The sequence below is a fragment of the Pleurodeles waltl genome, chromosome 2_2 (assembly GCF_031143425.1).
Source record: "Pleurodeles waltl isolate 20211129_DDA chromosome 2_2, aPleWal1.hap1.20221129, whole genome shotgun sequence".
NCBI classification, from domain to species: Eukaryota; Metazoa; Chordata; class Amphibia; order Caudata; family Salamandridae; genus Pleurodeles; species Pleurodeles waltl.
This window is the reverse complement of record NC_090439.1, coordinates 583,802,941-583,821,703: the sequence shown is the minus strand read 5'-3', so window position 1 is coordinate 583,821,703 and position 18,763 is coordinate 583,802,941. Positions and strand designations below refer to the sequence as shown.

At 44.8% G+C, this 18,763-nt stretch overlaps 1 protein-coding gene across 1 annotated transcript in view; it reads right to left on the bottom strand.

Moving 5' to 3' along the window:
• Positions 1–5,337: 5,337 nt before the first annotated feature.
• The window catches only part of ASXL3 (ASXL transcriptional regulator 3), a 285,614-nt gene continuing 272,188 nt past the window's right edge, over positions 5,338–18,763 (bottom strand). The window contains exon 13 of the mRNA XM_069220097.1: positions 5,338–17,722. Within this exon, the coding sequence (XP_069076198.1) occupies positions 14,150–17,722 (3,573 nt within the window). The 3' untranslated portion in view covers positions 5,338–14,149. The remainder of the gene's footprint in view (positions 17,723–18,763) is intronic.

The window sequence follows — 18,763 nt, the reverse complement described above, 5'->3', positions numbered from 1 at the left end:
AAGAAACTGTCCCACCAGTCTTGGGAGGAGTTTGTGGAGGCTTGCTGCATTGCACTAGATGGATGGGTGAAGGGTAGCACAGTAAACAATTTTGAAGGGCTGTTTAATCTGATTCTCAGAGAGCACCTGTTTCGTTGTTGTTTTTCAGAGTTACGCCAACACTTGTCAGTGTGTGAGCTCTCTGACCCCAGAGAGCTTGCAAAGGAGGCAGACTTCTGGTTGCGTACCAGAGGGTCTGGTGTGACATTAGGGGGTGTTCCTAATGAGAGTGGTCTAGGTGTTTCCCAACAAGGTGTGGTGGGAAAGGAATGGAGTGTCCCAGGTAGGTCCCAGTGGACTGGGATGGGTGAGGGACCCCATGTCCCGTCTCTGAGGAGAGGGAATGGGGCTGGGCTGAGGCCCAAGGTGCCCAAAATACCGTCCCAGGCCCCTGAAGGTTCCATGAGTGAACGCCAGGAGGTGAGCCTAACCTGTGCCGTAGGGCTAGCTGTTCAGAAGGATCCCATTTTGTCATTAGGATTTAGGCGGGTGGCTGGTGATAGCGTTCCGCCGGTCCTGGTGTCTGGTAGTCTCGCTCTACAGCGGAGGAGGCGGAAATCCAGGCATAGGGTTGAGAGGGGGCTGCGGGCCCCAGTGGAGAACCTGGAGGGTCAGGGGTCAGCTCTGAGTGCAGAGCCCCCCAGGAATGACCTTGGTGAGACCATTTCTGGGCTGGGGGGAATCCAGACTCTGTCAGATGGGCAGAGGTCAGGAGACCTGCGCCAGCCAGACTCTTGTATGGCCCTTGGGGAAAGTGTTTCCCTTGTGGGGGGTAGGTGTGCCCCCCAGGAAGTCCTGGTGCGCCAGGCAATGATTCAACCGCAGGGTGGTGACTCTGGGTTGGATGATCAGGTTCAGGGGGTAAACTCTGACCTGATGGGGAGTACGTGTGCTCCCAAGGAAGTCCTGGTGCGCCAGGCAGTGGTTCAACCGCAGGGTAGTGACTCTGGGTTGGATTGCCAGATTCAGGGGGTAAGCTCTGATCTGGTAGGGGGTAGGTGTGCTCCCAAGGAAGTCCTGGTTCGCTGGGCAATGGTCCAGTCTAAGGGTGTCGTCCCTGGACTAGATAGACAGGTTCAGGGGGTAAACTCTGACCTGGTTGGGGGGGCGGTTAGTGTGCTCACCCCCCTGTGTGAAACTTCTGGTGGCTTCTCCCGAGGTGGGGAGACGCAGGACTCTGGAAGTGGGGTTCAGGGAGGGGGAAGCCCGCCCCGGACCCCGGTGCAACCCAAGGGTGTCGTCCCTGGGTTGGGTGGTCAGTCGCCAGGTAGTGATCCTGGGCTGGCGAGAAAGTTGTGCAGGGCTGCTGTACCCAGCACCCTGGCAAGTGTGGATTCTGGTGATACCCCTCCTAGGAGAGGAGGGCGGGATCCTAGAAGGAGGGGTAGAGGGAGGAGAGCCTCGCCTCTAGCCCCTGTAGAACCTATGGGTGCGGACCCTAGGTTGGTGGATCAGTGGCAGGGTAGAGCCCCTGAACTGATCAGAAATGGAGTGGAGACAGGTTGCTTTGCACCTGGGGCTACCGCCCCCCACTCATTATGGTTTCAGAGACCAGAGGCTCCTAGATGGCCTGGGGCCTGGTTCTGGCCATTGGCAGCTAGAGAATCCCCGTGGGTTGGTCTAGGCTGCCTGGGACGCATTGACAGAGAGATCCCAGTGGAGTCAGGAAGGCGTAGAACTGGAACATGCCCCTGCTGTTGTGGGCCTGGGTCCTTGTTCTATCGCCCCAATCAGGAAAGTACATCAAGGTATTGATTGTTCTCCCCTGGATTTTGGCTGGTAGGGGGTTGTGTTGGACTTTTGGCCATACGCATGGTCATCCCTAGTCTTTTTGCCTCCTTCCTCCTGGTTTTTCTGACCTTTCGCTGTTGGCTCTAGGACTCTGAGCACTTTATCACTGCTGACCAGTGTTAAAGTGCAGGTGCTCTCCCATCTAAAGTTGGTATGATTGGCTTATACCTGATTGGCATATTTAATTTACCTATAAGTCCCTTGTACAGTGGTATCTCTATACCCAGGGCCTGTAAATTAAATACTACTAGTGGGCCTGCAGCGCTGCTTGCGCCACCCACTGAAGTAGACTTTCAAACCTGTCTCAGGCCTGCTAGCGCAGGGCCTGTGTGCGCAGTTTTCTGCCACAGGGACCTGGCATCTAAATTTACTTGCCAGGCCCAGAACTCCCCTTTTACTACATGTAAGTCACCCCTAAAGTACGCCCTGTGGGCAGGGTGCCATGTATGTAGAAAGGCAGGACATGTGCCATATTGCATGGCCTGTCCTGGTAGTGACAAACAGCCTAACTTGGTGTCTCACTGCTGTGAGTGCTGCCTTCTCATAGGATTGCATTAGAAATGCCCTGCCTTATGTGTAGGGGTATTGTCTGATTTATGAGGGCTAGCGTAGGCGTGTTTGGTATGGTTGTGATGGTGATAATAAATACTGCTTACTGGTGTGGGTGTATTTTTTATTACTATCACAGAAATGGCACTTCTAGAAAGTGCGCATTTATCTGTGCTTATGATTCTGGTGTTTTGCAGCTTGACTCCAATCCACGTCTGGGCAGAGTGACAGTTGGGGCTTTGTGCATACTTTTCAGACAGCCTGTACACAGGGAGGGTGGAGGTGTCACTGAGGTGCATCTACATACTGAATAGTCTTCCTGGGCTGAGAGAAGGGAGAGGCGGGGCACACCTACATTTGTAAAGGCTGTGCCCTGGCCTCACACAATAGGGTCGTTAACCCCCCACTGATGTTTGGAGCCTGTGCTGAAAGGAGAGAGGGGGCACTCCCAGAACCAGTTGTAACTGGCTGGAACCTCCTCTCCCTATCATTGTAAAACACTGTAAAAATGGACTATAAGTACAGGGGAATTTTCCCCACAATTTGAACATTCTTGGAACTTGAAACTGGACACAGGACGCTGATGAATGGACTCACCAGGAAACCGCCATGGACTGCTGCTGCTGTGCTGACCTGTGACCTGCCTGGTCACTAGGAGGAACTGCCACCATCTGCACCCCTTGTGCTGGCCTGTAGCTGGGCCCACCAGCCCTGTGCTCCTTCTTGCCTAGTTGTTCCCAGGGGCAGGGTGCTGTGGCCCCTGACCCCTGCAACGATCTTTAAAATCTGTGCCCAGAATGCTTTCCCAAGAAAAGGGCATTCTTGCAATAGCTGGAAAAGGATCACCGCCGCAACCTGGGCTGTTGATGTGTCTTAGCGCTTTGAAAGCGCTTTTCTTGTGCCCACGGAAATCACCGCCGCAGCCCGGGAGCCTCACTGTGCCCTCGCGCTCTCCACAGCGCCTTTTCGTTAATGGGATCACCGCCGCAGCCCGGGCAGGGCTTTTCGTTTCAAGCGCGAGGATCGCGCTGACTTTAGTGCCCCCGGGGCACTGGAGAGAGCCAAGGAAGGAGCTAGCACGCTCCTAGCGTGCTCCCGGGGGACGCGATCTTTTCAGAGCGCCCCCGGGGCACCAGCAGGCCCCACCTGGGGCCGCAACGTCATCAGAGGGAGAGGAGGACGCCTCTCCCTCCCTTACAGGAGTCCCGGAGGCAGAGGGAGAGGAGGGCGCCTCTCCCTCCCTTGCAGGAGTCCCGGAGGACTCTCCTGCTCTTCTGGGCCGGGCGGCAGCCTCACCGGAGGCTCGCCCTGGCCCCCGGCTCTCTTGTTGGCCCCCTCGCGGGCCAGGAGTATTTGATTGCGGGGTCTCCCATAGTGGCAGGGAGACCCCAGGAGTTAACGGGTCCCCGGAGGGGCCCGTGTTTCAGTAAGGGGGGAGCGCGAGGCGCCCCCCCTCTCCCTAAAGTATTGGGTGACCTTGGCCCCCCACAGGAGGGCCGGTGGAGGCCCGGGGGGCCCCCAGTGATCGCGGACCCCATGAGGGGCCCGCCAGCAGTACAGAGGGGGTGCGTACCGCCCCCCTCTTCCCCAGGACTTTAAGGAGGCCCCCTCATTGCGCAGAGGAGCGCTGGGGGCCCCTTTCTTCTTCGTCTTAGGCACTGGAGGTGCCTCTACCATCTACCAGGTACTTTTAAATGGACCAATAGGATCATAATTGAAGTTCTTGTTACAGACTTTTCTAATTGTGATATATTGCCTACCTGTTACATGATGCTTTTACATATGTGTGCACATGTTCCTTTTATGGACATGACTTGCTAATATGTTTCCCTAACTTGCCATAGATTTTCTAATGTTCCTACTATGGGCGTTTTATGATATTCTAATGACAAGTGTGCTAATGTAATAACGTGTTTCCTGACTACTGCTTATGTTGCAGAATACTGAGTAACCTGTGTGTTATGTGTGACTACTGCTAGTTTGCAGAGTAACTAATGTGTAACGTTCTGACAACTGCTAAGGTAGCAGGATAGTACTGTTATGTGATGTTGGTCTAATAATTACGTTGTGTACAATACAGTGTATTTTTATATAATCTGGTGTTGTGTTTCCTTTGTGGTGGGGATATTGCGTCACATGTATGTGTGTGTTGTGCAAACGCTTTACGCATTGCCTCCGGGTTAAGCCTGACTGCTCGTGCCAAGCTACCAAGGGGGTGAGCAGGGGTTATCTTGGACGTGTAACTCCCTTGCCCTGACTAGAGTGGGTAAGTTCTGCCTGGCTGAGGTGCATACCCTAGCCAACCAGAAACCCCATTTCTAACAATGATAATGAATGGCCAGGTTTAAGTTCTACTGCTGCAAATCTTCCGAAATTCAATTTGGATACATCATCTAAAAGATGCTCCAGGCAAACCCAGGTTTACTCTATGGAATACATTTTAAATATAATAAACTGGTCTTAATGTGAGGTGAACAACAGCAAATCATAACTGGAGCCACTGAAGATATTTGTGAGCCAGGCAGAAAGTTACCATGCCTGCCAGTTCTTGTTAAATAGTTTGGGTGACTGCTTGGTGGTAGGAAATGGACTTAGAATAATTAGTTACTAATAATATTTCAAAAATGTTAACATAAAACACTTAACCATTTTGATATGACTCCAGCTATATAAACATCTAAAGAAAAACAAATGAGTCAAACTAAAAATTAACAATTAGAGAAAATAGACTGCTTCTCTGTGTTGAATAGAGTAGGGATGTGTTGCCCAAAGAAACTAAGGAGAAGGTTCAACTTGTCTTTGCTTCTGAAGTGAATATATTAACTAAGAAACTGTACAATATAAACTACTAAAGCTTGGCATGAATTGTATATTTGCAGAACATTCGATTTCCTTTAAATCATTTGCCTGTTTCTGGAAATAAAATGTGTCACAGACAGAGAAACAAAAGTCAACAAATACTTATATTATTTTTTATTTCTTTTTTCTTTCAAATATTTTAAATGAAGCCCATTTTTGTGTGAGGGAGGAAAAACCAAGAAAACAAAGACAAAACAACTGTATTTAATTTATAGCATCGTGAACCGTCACTTCCACAGTGACACATTTACAAAACAAACAAAATAAAAGCACCATTAAAGAATGCATGATCCCTGAATTCTACATAAAACACTGTCCTCCTTCCTGTTGTTAAAATGCTTGTACATGGTTATTTTAGTTCGGTAGTAATGAAAGCATAAAGCAAACGTTGAATAAGACACTCTTGTCGTAATGAGTTCCTCCTCCTTTACATCATGTACACACACTAGGGAGTTTATAATGTGGCATTTTTTCTTTGGTAGAAAACCGAAGGATTTTTTTTTCTTTTTTGTGTCTTTGCAATTATCAGGCGCTTGGACTCCACTTAATCTCACGCACATTGTCTCCCTTCACACACACGCACATACACACATTCATCATGCATTTTAAGTATGGATTCATGTCAAAACTCTTTCAATTGCAGAAGAACTGTAATACTGCCCCTTAAAAAAGGCATTGCATGGCTAATGACAAACTTATGTAAACATTCTGAATACTGACAAAAAAGTATTAAAAGATCACCCCCCCAGTTCAGAAGGCAATTTTTTGTGAAAGGAAACACTATATTTAGGAGAAGTACATAAAAATTATGGCAACAACGTAAAGCACTTTTTGTAACATTCACGGACAGTACAAATACATCAGAGGTGTCCTCTGGACAACATTTCTCTGTCACTATCAAACACAGCACAACGCCAAATGTGAACTCAAAATTAAGAGATTTCCTTTAAATTATACCAGTTTTAAATAATTTTCTTATTGTGCAGTGACACACCTGATTGCATACATGAAGCTCGCTCTGTTGAGATGCTTTTGAAATTTTCACTTCTTAACGCGCAGTTTGTTTGCAGTAGTGGGAAAGAATGGTGTGTTGGCTTTTCAACTGAGAATATTACAATTAATTTATTAGCAGCTTCGGAAGGGAATTAAGGAGTGGGCTAATCAACCGTTTCCCACGACTCTAAGAAAGCAGTCAGCAGATCTGAGAAATAAGATGCGTGGCAAAATAGACTGCATTACGAACCACAAAAACTAAACTTGGAGCATGAATTTTTTTCCTGGGATTATGATTAATTTATTGTAAGGCTTAAATATGGTAGCTGTTTCTTCAACCAACCTCGACACTGTTGGAAATATAGTGACATACAAAGGAGGTGGAATTGTTGCTTTGCAACTCACAGATCTGGTATATCCTAACCAGCAAGCTTGCCAAAATCATTCCATCAAGTGCCTACAGCCGTTTTAGAGGAAGCCAACTAGATGCACTTAGTTGTCAATCTTTCAAGATGGAAGGGGATACACTGCATATACACAAATAGATAAAGCAATGAAAAACACTGTTATACTTCATGCATTACTGAACTTGTGTGAACATTTGTTTCAGGTATTTGCGAGTCATTAATGGACCAAAATACAAGTGCCTTCAGAGTTAATGCAGCAACATATGTGTGTCTTTCATCATGGTAGACAGGGAAAGGCACATGCAAGAAGAGAAGGTTTCATGAACCTTGCAGGGTGAGACATAGGTAATCGGAAACCTGTTCAGCAAAAGGTTCAGATCTAATAAAGGAAAAACTCAGGTAGGGCAAAGCATATTATGGTGTGCAGTTCTTTTAAAGACCAACATGTCACATGGTGGTAGCTTTTTCTCTCATGGTAGCAAGAGTAGGCACTATGTGAGGATGCATAAGGGGGCTGGAAGGAGGAACAGAACACCAAAGAGTGCTGTTATGGATGTCACTGTTCTGTTTTTACATGACTAAGATACTGAGGTACTGATTTTGACAAGCACTAGGACAAGCAGAGCCAATTTAAACCAAAGGAAAGTGTAAGTAAGGGAATATGACAAGCAGAGGCATTTTAGATTAGAGTATTGTCAAGATACTAGAAACTCAGCACAAACATCAAATTGGGAAATTGTTGCTATTCTTACTGGAGTCTTGAAGGTATGATATATATTTCAGGAGTAGAAAGAAGCATATGACAAAGACATGAACGTGTTAATCAAAGAAGAGGTTGGAAGCACAAACCTCCTATTGGGAGATATCTGGACTAGGCTCTCTCTGACTGTTGTTGCCACTAATGCATGGGGAAAGAACCATGATAGAGAGTAGGACTGAACAATAAACCACATAAAATTCAGATACTGCAGTCAGAATGTTATTCTCAACCAAATATTAAGGGTGTTTCTGGAGCCTGTATGACAGTGGACTGGGTATCCCTATTAGAAGTTAAAGAGACATGAATTTGGGAGCTTAAATTGCCACTTGTGCCTGTAGAGGTGACCGTGGCCTTCACTAATATCCTCATTGTGCCACAAACTGTAGCATGTTTAGGGAAGGTATGGCTTTTCACCATCACTGGAACGAAGTGTTCATGAAGTTTTTTCTATAGCTTGACAACACATTCAACTTACGTCATGGTTGCATTTTTAATAAGCACAGTGTGACCTGAGCTTGGGAAAATGAATGCAATACTTAAAGGATATAGAACGTCAAGCACAAATATGTGGTTTCATTGCAGAGTGAAAAACAGCCTTTTTGACTAGGGCATATAATTTCAATTACTACTGTCAGACAGAGCATTTGACATGTTTTTGTTTTTTATTACTGAGACATTAAAATAACGCAAACTGAGTGTAACAGTTACAATACCTTGTTAGTAATAGAGCTGCACAAACATGAGGAAATGGTTGCAGTTTTTATGCAATGAGACAGTGGAAACTGGGATCTGGGAATGAAATTAGAGTCAATTACACTACCCTTCACCAGAGAGAATCCGCCTCTCAATTACAACACAAGCAAAGATGAGAATGCAAACTTAAGGGTATTATGACCTGGCAATCTGCTGATTTGTGAAATGCTGTTTAACAAAGCCACCCAGCTGTACACAGCATGTAATGTAATATACCGTCAAAGTTACAGAGAATTACTACCACCATGCTTCGTCTGATCCCCTGGGAAAATACAGAAACGGATAAAGCAAGTAGGTCGGAGGGTCAATAGCCATTTTTGCTTTCCTTGCCCGAGTTAGACCTGCAAAGAAACTACACTTTCCTGCAGGAGGCAAAAAGTAAATTGTAAGGGCTGGAAGTCACAAAATCCTAATGATTGTTTGTGAAGAAGGGATCCCTCGCTTCACCCCTCTACTTTTACAGTTTCAATATGGACGCCAGTACTTAATTGTATCCTGGGATAAAATTCAAGAATTAGCTTGGTGCAACACGTTTCTACATGTTCAAATGCTGACGTTGCATCAAAGGTATGCACTGCCTCAAGTATCACTTCAGAGGAGTCATCTTTCATGGAAAACTGCACAATCACCAATTCAACTGAAATTATTTGGACGCTAAATCTGGAAACTTTGGAACTGTAGTGAAAGCTACACTGGTAAATATTCAACCAAAGCTATGACTTTAAATTAGAAGAAGAGTGATATATCAAAGTACAAACAACAGTAAGGCATTTCTTGACACTGTGCCATACTACATTGTATCGCTGGGTACTGCAGCATCAAAGAACAGCATCTTGCTATCGAGATGATGACATACATGTGACTGATATGTAAGCAAAAGGGAATTGGTGGGCCTTCCCTGTAGATACAAAGTGCATTTCTATGATATGATGGCTTTCCCTTCTATTGGAATAGTGCATTCTGCTCAACTGGGGATGGTCACGAATAAAACAGCCTTTTGTTCAGTGTAATCTAAATGGACAGCATCAAAAACTGACATCAACGAGTATACTGAAAGAACAAATATAATGAAAACAAAGAAAATTACTGGTTTGGGTTTCACCTGCTACGAAGTGGCAAAAATGTATTGTGTCATAAAACCGCTTAACATGTTTGGCATATCATGGTGAGAACACATACTCCATCTATTTTCTGGTGTACAATGCTTAGGCATAAGCTGTGACCCAACCATGATACTATCTCTTTGATACCGCTATATTCACTGTGAGATAGCTTTAATTTCACTGACAAGATAAATACAAAGATGAAATGGTGCTTTAACTTTTAAGGCCACACAAGTCTCTTTCGTCCAATGTATTGTCTTGGAAACAAGAAGGAAATTGTGAGCTAAACCAATGTAAGACTGTGCAACCAAAAAACATGCGTTATAACATTCTTTAAGACCTGACCTCAGAGGGCAGTTCTTAAAAACATACAGGTAGTTGGTGCACGTTTCCAACTTTGTGCTTCTTTTCTAGATCAGATGAAAGACAACTATCTAAAACGGCGATTGTTTCTTCTTCGACTGACAAAACATTCGGAACACACTTTCTAAGTGAAATCTGAGCAGTAGACATGCTTTTAGTAAATTCACTGTCAAAGATACGCACAATACATTTTTACCAACCATTAGTGCCTAATAGCACGTGTTTGGCAAGTACTCCAAACTTTCGTGGCAGTTTATTTCACTATATCCAGATAAAAAGTAAATTAAAATGCTCTCTGTGTCAAACCAATTAGAATCAGACGTTATTAAATTAGAAGAATGCCATGCTCTAAATAACCTGTTTAAAGAGAAAACCTGCAGATCTGGTCCAAATTACAGGAGAGTCTCCTATACAGACGAATGTATATATTGGGAATTAAAAGCTGCGCTAAAACGTATGTCAAGAAAAACAGGAGAAAGTAGTTTGCCTTGTATATGATTCTGGAAATACTGTACTATATTCTAACTGGCACTGGATTTAACTTATCCTACGAAATAAACAGAATATTAAAGCAAAACACTATAAATCGGAATTTTTCGGGTATTTTATCTGCAGGGGAAGAAGTACTTAGGAGCATGTTTCCCAGTCAGGCTGGTGTGTTTCCAAGAAGATAGCAGTGCAAGCAGTATTTTAAAGGGGTTTCTTGGTCCTTTCAGTCATATTTATCAGGACTGAACAAAGAAAAGGATACTCTCAATCGCGAGTGATGATTATTGATGAAATGTGTTAGTTAGCATCTTATTGCATTGGCAGCCATTAGCCCGCTCCTCCCCAAAATCAAAACAGGAGTGTTCTTTTTTTTTAATTTTTTTTTTTAAACATTTTGGCATCACATATGAACACCGGTGCATACTGATGTGGCCTGCGAAACTAATGCTATTGAAGGGATATTCATAAAACATAGGCACATTTATGCTCTGGGAATTCTACTGCACCAAGGTTTGCCCTATTACATCGTGGATACCTGAATAACTCCGGCCATTCAGAGTTTTTCAGTCATGCAGCCGAGAAGCTTAATTAGTCAGTGTGAGGTCTGCAGATATTACAAGATCATATCTCTCTCTTCGCAAGAGTAGACAATGAAAGCACATAAAATAAGGAACAAAAAACAGATATCTTTCCTGTAATTTAATTGGGCGATCACATCGCAAAGCTTGCAAATGTATTGTGTGTGCTTGTTGCTGTCATGTACTCGATTTGAGCTTAACAGGTTTAGTAGAAAATACTTTTCAGAGTTCTACCCCAGTGATTGGTTTTTAAAACGTCCTCTTGAAAAAACATGACATGCTACAGCTACGTTTATGTCCAACATGATTGTGATTTTAATATTAAAACTCAAGCGAGCCATTCTCGTGGTAATGCATTCCAATAAATGCCTGTCCTTTTAAGAGAGGGATCTTGCCCAAATGGAAGAGGGAAGATATATAAGTATCTTTCATCTGACTGTGCTAAGATAGCACCAGGTGGCATCTTGATACAAACCCAGATGTAAACGTTGGAAAAGTCAGAAGAAAATATTCCACCGCAGTAACAGCTCTCTCTCATGAAGGTATAGGGTGAATGTCCAACAGCGCCAAGAGGCATTTCACCAGCAATACAAGGAAAAATGCTTTTCTAACAGCACTGTGCTAACAGTTCCTAGGGATAAATGCAGACATGCCTTTTCAGCATGACATGGCACTAGAGCATGGTCATCATGCATACCAAGAATGGTGGAGGTTGGGCACTTTGGTTGTGATTAGTAGAGACATATCTAAGGAGGGATGAAGAGGTTCCAGGCATGATTTGGAGAGGAGAGAACGTGGCCAGCTCCAGGAAAGACCAGCAGTCTACTCTAGGAAACCTGCCCATTCATGTATTTTGAAGAAGACAAACAGTCCTACTTATAGTTGTGGGATGTAGGACTTCTTCCAATAACTGGTGGATAACTGATCCGCCGTGTTAAGCGTGCACTGATGTCAATGGCTCTCTAAATACAATGGATGAAATATTAGCTCCTTTTGGCAGATGCCCTGCTCCGCTAAACTCTGAATAACTCTCATTCTTACTGCGAAGGCTTGTAATTTGGCCAATGTTTGCTGTTTGAGATAGTGGACGGCACTCCTAGAACAGCGCCAACATTCATTTGTAAAATCTGTTCCCCATACTTAAGGTGAAGTTTCATATTAAAACACATCACACAGAACTGTTCTTTCTCGCAAAAAGCAAACTACCTGCCACAGACTTTGTGTAGAAGTTTAAGTTTCAGTGAATTTCCTAGATAACTCAGCAATATGCTGTGGCTTACCTTCAGAATTCCTCCCCTGTGCCGCCCCCAACACACACACGCACGCACATACACATACTTTATGCTGCTGCCAGAGTCTGTATATATATTTGATAGCATCAACTCTCAAGACTGGACCAAGCCTCTGTTTCACTACTCTTTGAAATCCAGCAAAGAAGTTAGCAATACTTGCAGAGTCTTTTAGTTTGAGGTGATGGGTTGTTCCTCAGTTAAAAATATTTAAAATTAAAAATACAGGACTCACAGACGTTATCTTAGGCCTTCACTGGCTACGTGGTCTCTTTCTGGAATCAACCTTCGGCTACCTCGGAAATCTACATACTTTTCATTTATTTTGGACGTAGTTAAAAATGGACTTTGAAAGCTGCTGTAACAATTCTCAATTTCCATTTATCCTGAAACTGCAGCAATCCTTTATTAACTGCATTTCATAGGTTATTGTGTTTATTTTTGCTTTTTGATGGTTTTATTTTGTACTTTTATGTTTTTCTGCACAGCATTTTAATTAACAAGATAGATCATCAAGATTTATGAGAAAAATAAATTACAAATAGATTTGTGTACTGGCATTTTAGGAATAACCACTGTTTGATAAGAGTCACATGGAAACGTTGCTGCACTTGTACATAGTACAAGACCAGGGAGTTCCTCAGAGAGAGGAGTGACAGATGCTCTTCCTTAAAGTGTCTGACATTTCTACAGAAATAATTTCTTAAAACCGAAACTATGATGCATCAGGAAACGCTAAAACTAACTTAAAATGTTCCGCACTTAAGATGCAAGTGTGCAATTGAGAAAAAGGGGGAACAATAAATATAAATTTTAGGATCGATTTAAATGACAACTCCACACTGTACATTGTAAGGCTGGCTAGTAGAAAATGCCTTTAAGGAAACAGAGGTTTGATATCAAATTCCCTAAAAACTACAGGTTTTATATTTATAACATTTGTTGGACTAATCAAAATCTGTATGGTTTGATGGTATACTACAAGAGCTTTCAAAACCTCAAACGCAGAAATTCTTGGGAGTTTGAAAAACTTTGCACCGCAACAAACTCACATGGTCATTTGTGTTGCCCTGACAATATATGTACCAAATCTGGTAATTTTTGGATTAAAAGGGACATAACTCCTCTGCTGTTTTACTGATTTTATCGTCGTTAAAAGTTTTATTTCTAAAGCACTGATTAAGAGTGATTTGATCTAGACCATTGTGCCAAACATTGCCCCAATTAGACTGTAGCCCTGCCAGTGAATCAGCATAAGCCATGAACATATAAAGAATTCCAAGTTAGAGTATGAAAATGTATTTCATATGGCTGAATGTCTGGCAAGGCTCCAGGCAAAAGGGGCCACCGCCCGACACCCCCAGTCTAGAAGCATATTGTAATTCATATGAAAATAATATAATTTAAACAGAAATTTGAGACTCCATATGTGTAATTAAATCATCCATATTTTCACATAATTCTTTAAATCCTCAATCTGGGCAGAGTTCAACCCGTGGAGGTCAGGAAGGAACAACGCACTTCATAATTTTAACCCGCCATCACCTTGAGTGTGGGTCTGCAAACATTTCATTCATCACATATTTAAAAGTCTTTTCCCTTTAAACTCGCCGATCCCATGTACTCGGCCGAAGAGAAGACGAAGTTCATAAAGTTAGTAACAAATAAATACAAACAAAGGCCAATTGCCCACACCTAACAAACAGCGACACTTCAACACTGCCCGGCTTACACTCCACTCTTCAGCCTGTTCCCTTTGTTGATTGTGCGTGGAGTGCAATACACAGATTCACCAAGGAGATCCTGGCGTAAGTGTGCTTTAACCTTTTTTTCTGCGGAAGGAGTTATTTTACATTTCGAAATGGTGTTGAACTTTATGTGCATAGAAACAGACGACATTTCCAAGCCTGGTGTCAACAGCTGCTTTTCCGCCCCAGGTCCAGGGCCCTACAAAACCACGGTCCTCAGTTAAGAACGGTTCCTCTTTTGCAAGGAATGTTTCTGCCCTACCAATCCTGGCAATGTCATACGAGAGATGAACACTGAAACGGAGAAAATTCACAGAAAAAAACAAAGAAAAAGGTTGTTGTTAATAACTAAAAAATATTGTGTTTGTCTTTTCATATTTCTCTTTTGCAGTGCTTGGAAAAAAGACAATGTATCTTTGTTTCAGTTTCTATCGCACAACTAAACAGGCTACACAGAGTTTGGAAGGACCTATGCAGTCGTCGTGACAGAAGGCGCCACAGCCTTTGCACACAATCATAGCTTTCAGCCTGCACGAGCATTTTAGTTCCAACTCATCGGCACTGCTGCTGTCAGCAAATTTCTGAACAGGAAGGGGAGCGTTCTGGGCGGGCAGGCCTGCGCCGGGGTTTAGGCTACTTCCCAACATTCCTATGGACTTTTCAATGGCGGACGCAGCCCGCTTGAAGTTCGTGGTGCCGAGGTGAATGGTGGGATAGCTCCCGCAGTGCTGCTGCGGATGTTGCGTCTGTTTCTGCACGTGCTGGGGGAAATGCTTCTGAGATTCAGGGGGCAAGTAGGAAGAAAAGTCAGAGTTTTTTAAAGCGAAAGCTTTCAAATGTTCTTTTAGCTCGTTCTGTTCGCAAGCAGCATGCTTCAAGGCCATTTCGTCCCCGCTACTGCTGCCGCCTAATCCCTCTTCAAACGAAACGGGCTCAGATTTTATATTGCTACCGATGCTTACAGGCGGAGGCCAGCCAAGTCTCTTAGTGGTTTCCATGGGAACTACAGGATGCTTTTGATCAGAATGGACTTCAGCGTTGGGTGGGGACGGGTGAACTAAAAATGGATGCTGCATATTTTGAGGGGCACTGGGAATGTCGCCGCTTTCTTTCATTTGATGGCTAGGAGAGAAAACATTCCCTAGCCTCAGTGGCTGTGCTGAAGCGTGTGGGTCTGCAAGACCTTTCTGGTCTATATGTCTGTTAAATGCAAATGCATTCGTGCCGGAAGGGGACTTTGCGGAGCCTTGCATCATAGCAGCAGTTGGAACAGGACCTCTCTGAGCCATAGACATTTGGTAAAAATGTTGCCTATGCGTGGCATTAGGGTCAGTGTGAAAGCTCCCGTTTTTATCAACGTGGTACATGCTCTGCTGGAAACTGCATGAAGGGAGGGGTCTTTTCTGCTGTTTAATCTCCGGGCTGTGGGCCATCATGTTCGGAACCGTGTGTTTGTTCAACCACTCCTGTTTAAATGGTTGACCTTGCCCCTGCCCCAGATGATTCATACTTGAAGGAACCAGGCAAGGCGCCCCTTTATCAGTGTCTGTGGGTAGCTTCCTGGACTCACACTTCGCATGCGTTTCGTCACCCATATTCCTGGCCATCCTTTTTTTGGGATGGTTCTCTCGCTTCCGCGCCTGCAGTGGCGCCATGCCTCCCAAAGGGTACACCTTTCCTTCTGGAGTAGGAGACCTGGATGTTGGGTTTTCAAGGCAGCTCCTCTCAGTGGTATTCATTTTACATACAGAGGAAGCCTGAACGGGAAGCCTGTTAATTTCTAGCTTGGCTCCTGACCGCGGGTGGGGTAAGACTTTTTCTAGAGGCAGGTTGCCTTGCAGCAACTGGGTAACCAGGGGATTATTAGCTTCGACCGATGACAAGCGACATCCTGCGCTTCCGGGATTGGCATTCCTTTTAAAGGTTTCCGTTGTCAGCGATAAAGAATCTTCCCCGCAATCCATAGCGGATGTCTTAGAAGCCTGTGCTCCTGCAGCCATTTCACCAACAGCTGAAGGAATTTCAAGTCTTGAAAACCCCTCGGCTTCTAAGTCAAAGTTCTTCTCCGCTTCACAGACTTCAGATTTTAGAGGGTCGGTGATGTCTGTTAGAAGATTCCGAGAATGCACATTTGAGATCTGTGTGTAGCCAGCAGGCTCCATTTTCATGTTTTCGAAAGTGCTTTCATCAGAGTACTCCATCTGCTGGTTTACGTTAGGCTGCCTGGCCGCAGATTTGTCGGAACCCAACTGCTCCTTATCACCCCAGCAAATTCGATTCTTCAGACTGTACGGAGTGCTGCAGCTGCTATCGGCCCCAGATCGGAAGGAAGGAGGGCAATGTAGCGTTTCAGGGAAAACTTGGCTAGGGACAGCAGCGTCATTTAAATTCTCATGCTGCACAGACGGGGATTCTCCAAGATTTCTGTAGGTGGCCTGTGAATTACTCTCGTCTAAGTTGGCCATTCCAGAAGTCAGGATGGGGCTGTGCTCCATTCCGTCAGCAGGAACTACCTCAGGCCTGCTGATCACAGACACTTGAGGACACGATTTATTCATTGGCACAAATTCAGCTTTTGCAGGCCTGAACTGTGGGTCCACACTAGCATCTAAGTTGTCCGTCAGAGGTGATGCTGAAAAATTAGAATTTAGTGTTGTGCTATGATTGCTGTGGTCAACAATCACTTTACAAGGGATGGATCTATTTGTGGCAGTCTGAGAAAAAACTAATGGCTTAGATTTACAAGAGAGGTCAGTCACACTTACAGTAGGTGGGGCAATTTCTAAGGTAACGTTACTTAGTTTGGTAGTGTCTACGAAAGAAGCCATTGTCCCCCTGTTGCCAGGAAGTAGAGGAATGGGTAGCCTTGTGGCAGTGTCTGTAGTGCTTTTGGGGGGAGCACTCTGTTCATCACCCCCAGGTAGGATACCCTTATCAGAAGAAAATCTGTTGGCCGCAGTCAATGGGGGAATAAAAACAGAGCCACTGGGGACAGGACTTGGTGAACTGACTCTGATGGATGGCACTGGCACAGTGGCAAATTGGGTATGGACTGGGGTCGATTTATTTGACAGTTCCAGTCTTTTCTCATCCACAGAAGCAACCACAGGACTGACTGTCAAATCAGAAGCTGTACTGGTGTCATTACCTTTTGGTACAAGGGATGTGCAAGGAGCATCAGCTCCTGGGGAGGGCTTCAGCATGTTTGCAGTACATACTGAAACTGTAGTGCATGCACTGTCAACAGCCATAAGTACAGAGGTTGTGTCCATCACTTCTGCAAAAGGGACATCTTCTTGAACGGCTCCTGGCATAGTGTTACTGCAGACAGACACTGGAACAGGCGTTGAATTAAAAAGCACTGGCACACTGCTGTCTTCGGAAGAGGTAGACAAAGGTGTTCTGTCAGTCGGATGTGGCACAGCTGGACTTTCACTAGAGCTTGGTGAAGACACGTCAGTAGCAGGTTCTGGTAGTGCAGTTGTGTTAAATGACTTTTGCAATGAAATGTTTGTATCGCGACCATGGGCAGACTTGCTATTAGGAGATCTGCAGTTCGGGTTAGCAATGATGACACCAGTAGACACTTCCACCTTTGTGTCCGAGGCAATGGGAGCATCGCAAGCCGGGGTCTCTTCCTTTGAATTCAACAGCGGCTTCCCATCTTTGCTGGGTTGCTGGAGGTGGGCTCTTGCTTGGTGCTTGGCAAACAGCTTAGCCTTGGTTTGCTCCTTGATATGAGCTAGCGTTCTAGTTTTACTACCTTCACAAGGACTTCCGACGCCCCCAGATACAATGCTGGCCGCTGCAGCCACAGCGGCGGCGGCTGCTGCTTCTCTCTGGGCTCTAGCTTGTTGCGCTCTCGCCTTGATGTCTGCAAGGGTCCTAGCTCCAGTGTTTCGACCTCCACTTACTGTCGTGCTCGCCGAGGCCCGTGATTCTGCCTTGGAAACGGGCTGGCTCTTGATGATGAAAGGTGGCCCAATTTTTGAGAGTTGAATCTAAGAGAGAGAAACAAAAATCAATATGACTGTGCATTTGATCAATCTTAATGAAAAAGATACATGAACAAAATCTGTATTTAAGATGCGTACTTGGTAGGGACAGCGGGTCACATACTGGGCAAAAAGCGGCTGGGTAACAGGAAGAGATACAACTGGGCACAAGGTCTCAAAAGATCGTGCACTCAGAGCCTCGTAAAAAAACATAAATTACAAGGGTGTGCAAACTGCTCAATCTCAGGGTAAAATGCGAAGGGATCTAGGGCCAGATGTAGGAAAGGAATTGCAACTCGCAAACGGCAAAAACTGCCGTTTGCGAGTTGCAAATCACATTTTCCTATGCAGAAATGCATTCTGCGAGTCGGACCGACTCGCAAAATGCATTTCAGAATCGCAAATAGGAAGGGGTGTTCCCTTCCTATTTGCGATTCCTAGTGGTATGCAACACCATTTGCGACCGCATATGCGGTCGCAAATGGTGTTGCAGTTACCATCCACTTCAAGTGGATGGTAACCCACTCGCAAATTGGAAGGGGTCCCCATGGGACCCCTTCCAGTTTGTGACTGGACCCAGAAACATTTTTTCAGGGCAGGGAGTGGTCCAAGGGACCACTCCCTGCCCTGAAAAAATACCGAAACTAAAGGTTTCGTTTTTTTTTTTTTAAGTGCAGCTCGTTTTCCTTTAAGGAAAACGGGCTACACTTAAAAAAAAAAAAACTGCTTTATTTAAAGCAGTCACGAACACGGAGGTCTGCTGACTACAGCAGGCCTCCATGTTTGCGAGTGCCCATAGTCGGTATGGGGCCGCAATTTGCGACCCACCTCATGAATATTCATGAGGTGGGTCATTGCGACCCCATACCGACTTGCAGACGGTGTCTGAGACACCGTTCTGCATAACATTTTGCGACTTGCAAACAGCGAGTCGCAATGACTCGCTATTTGCAAGTCGCAAAATGTTATTTTGCTACATCTGGCCCCTAATTACCAACAAGATACCTACGGCTTACATCTTGTTACTTATTCAACAGACAAAGGAAC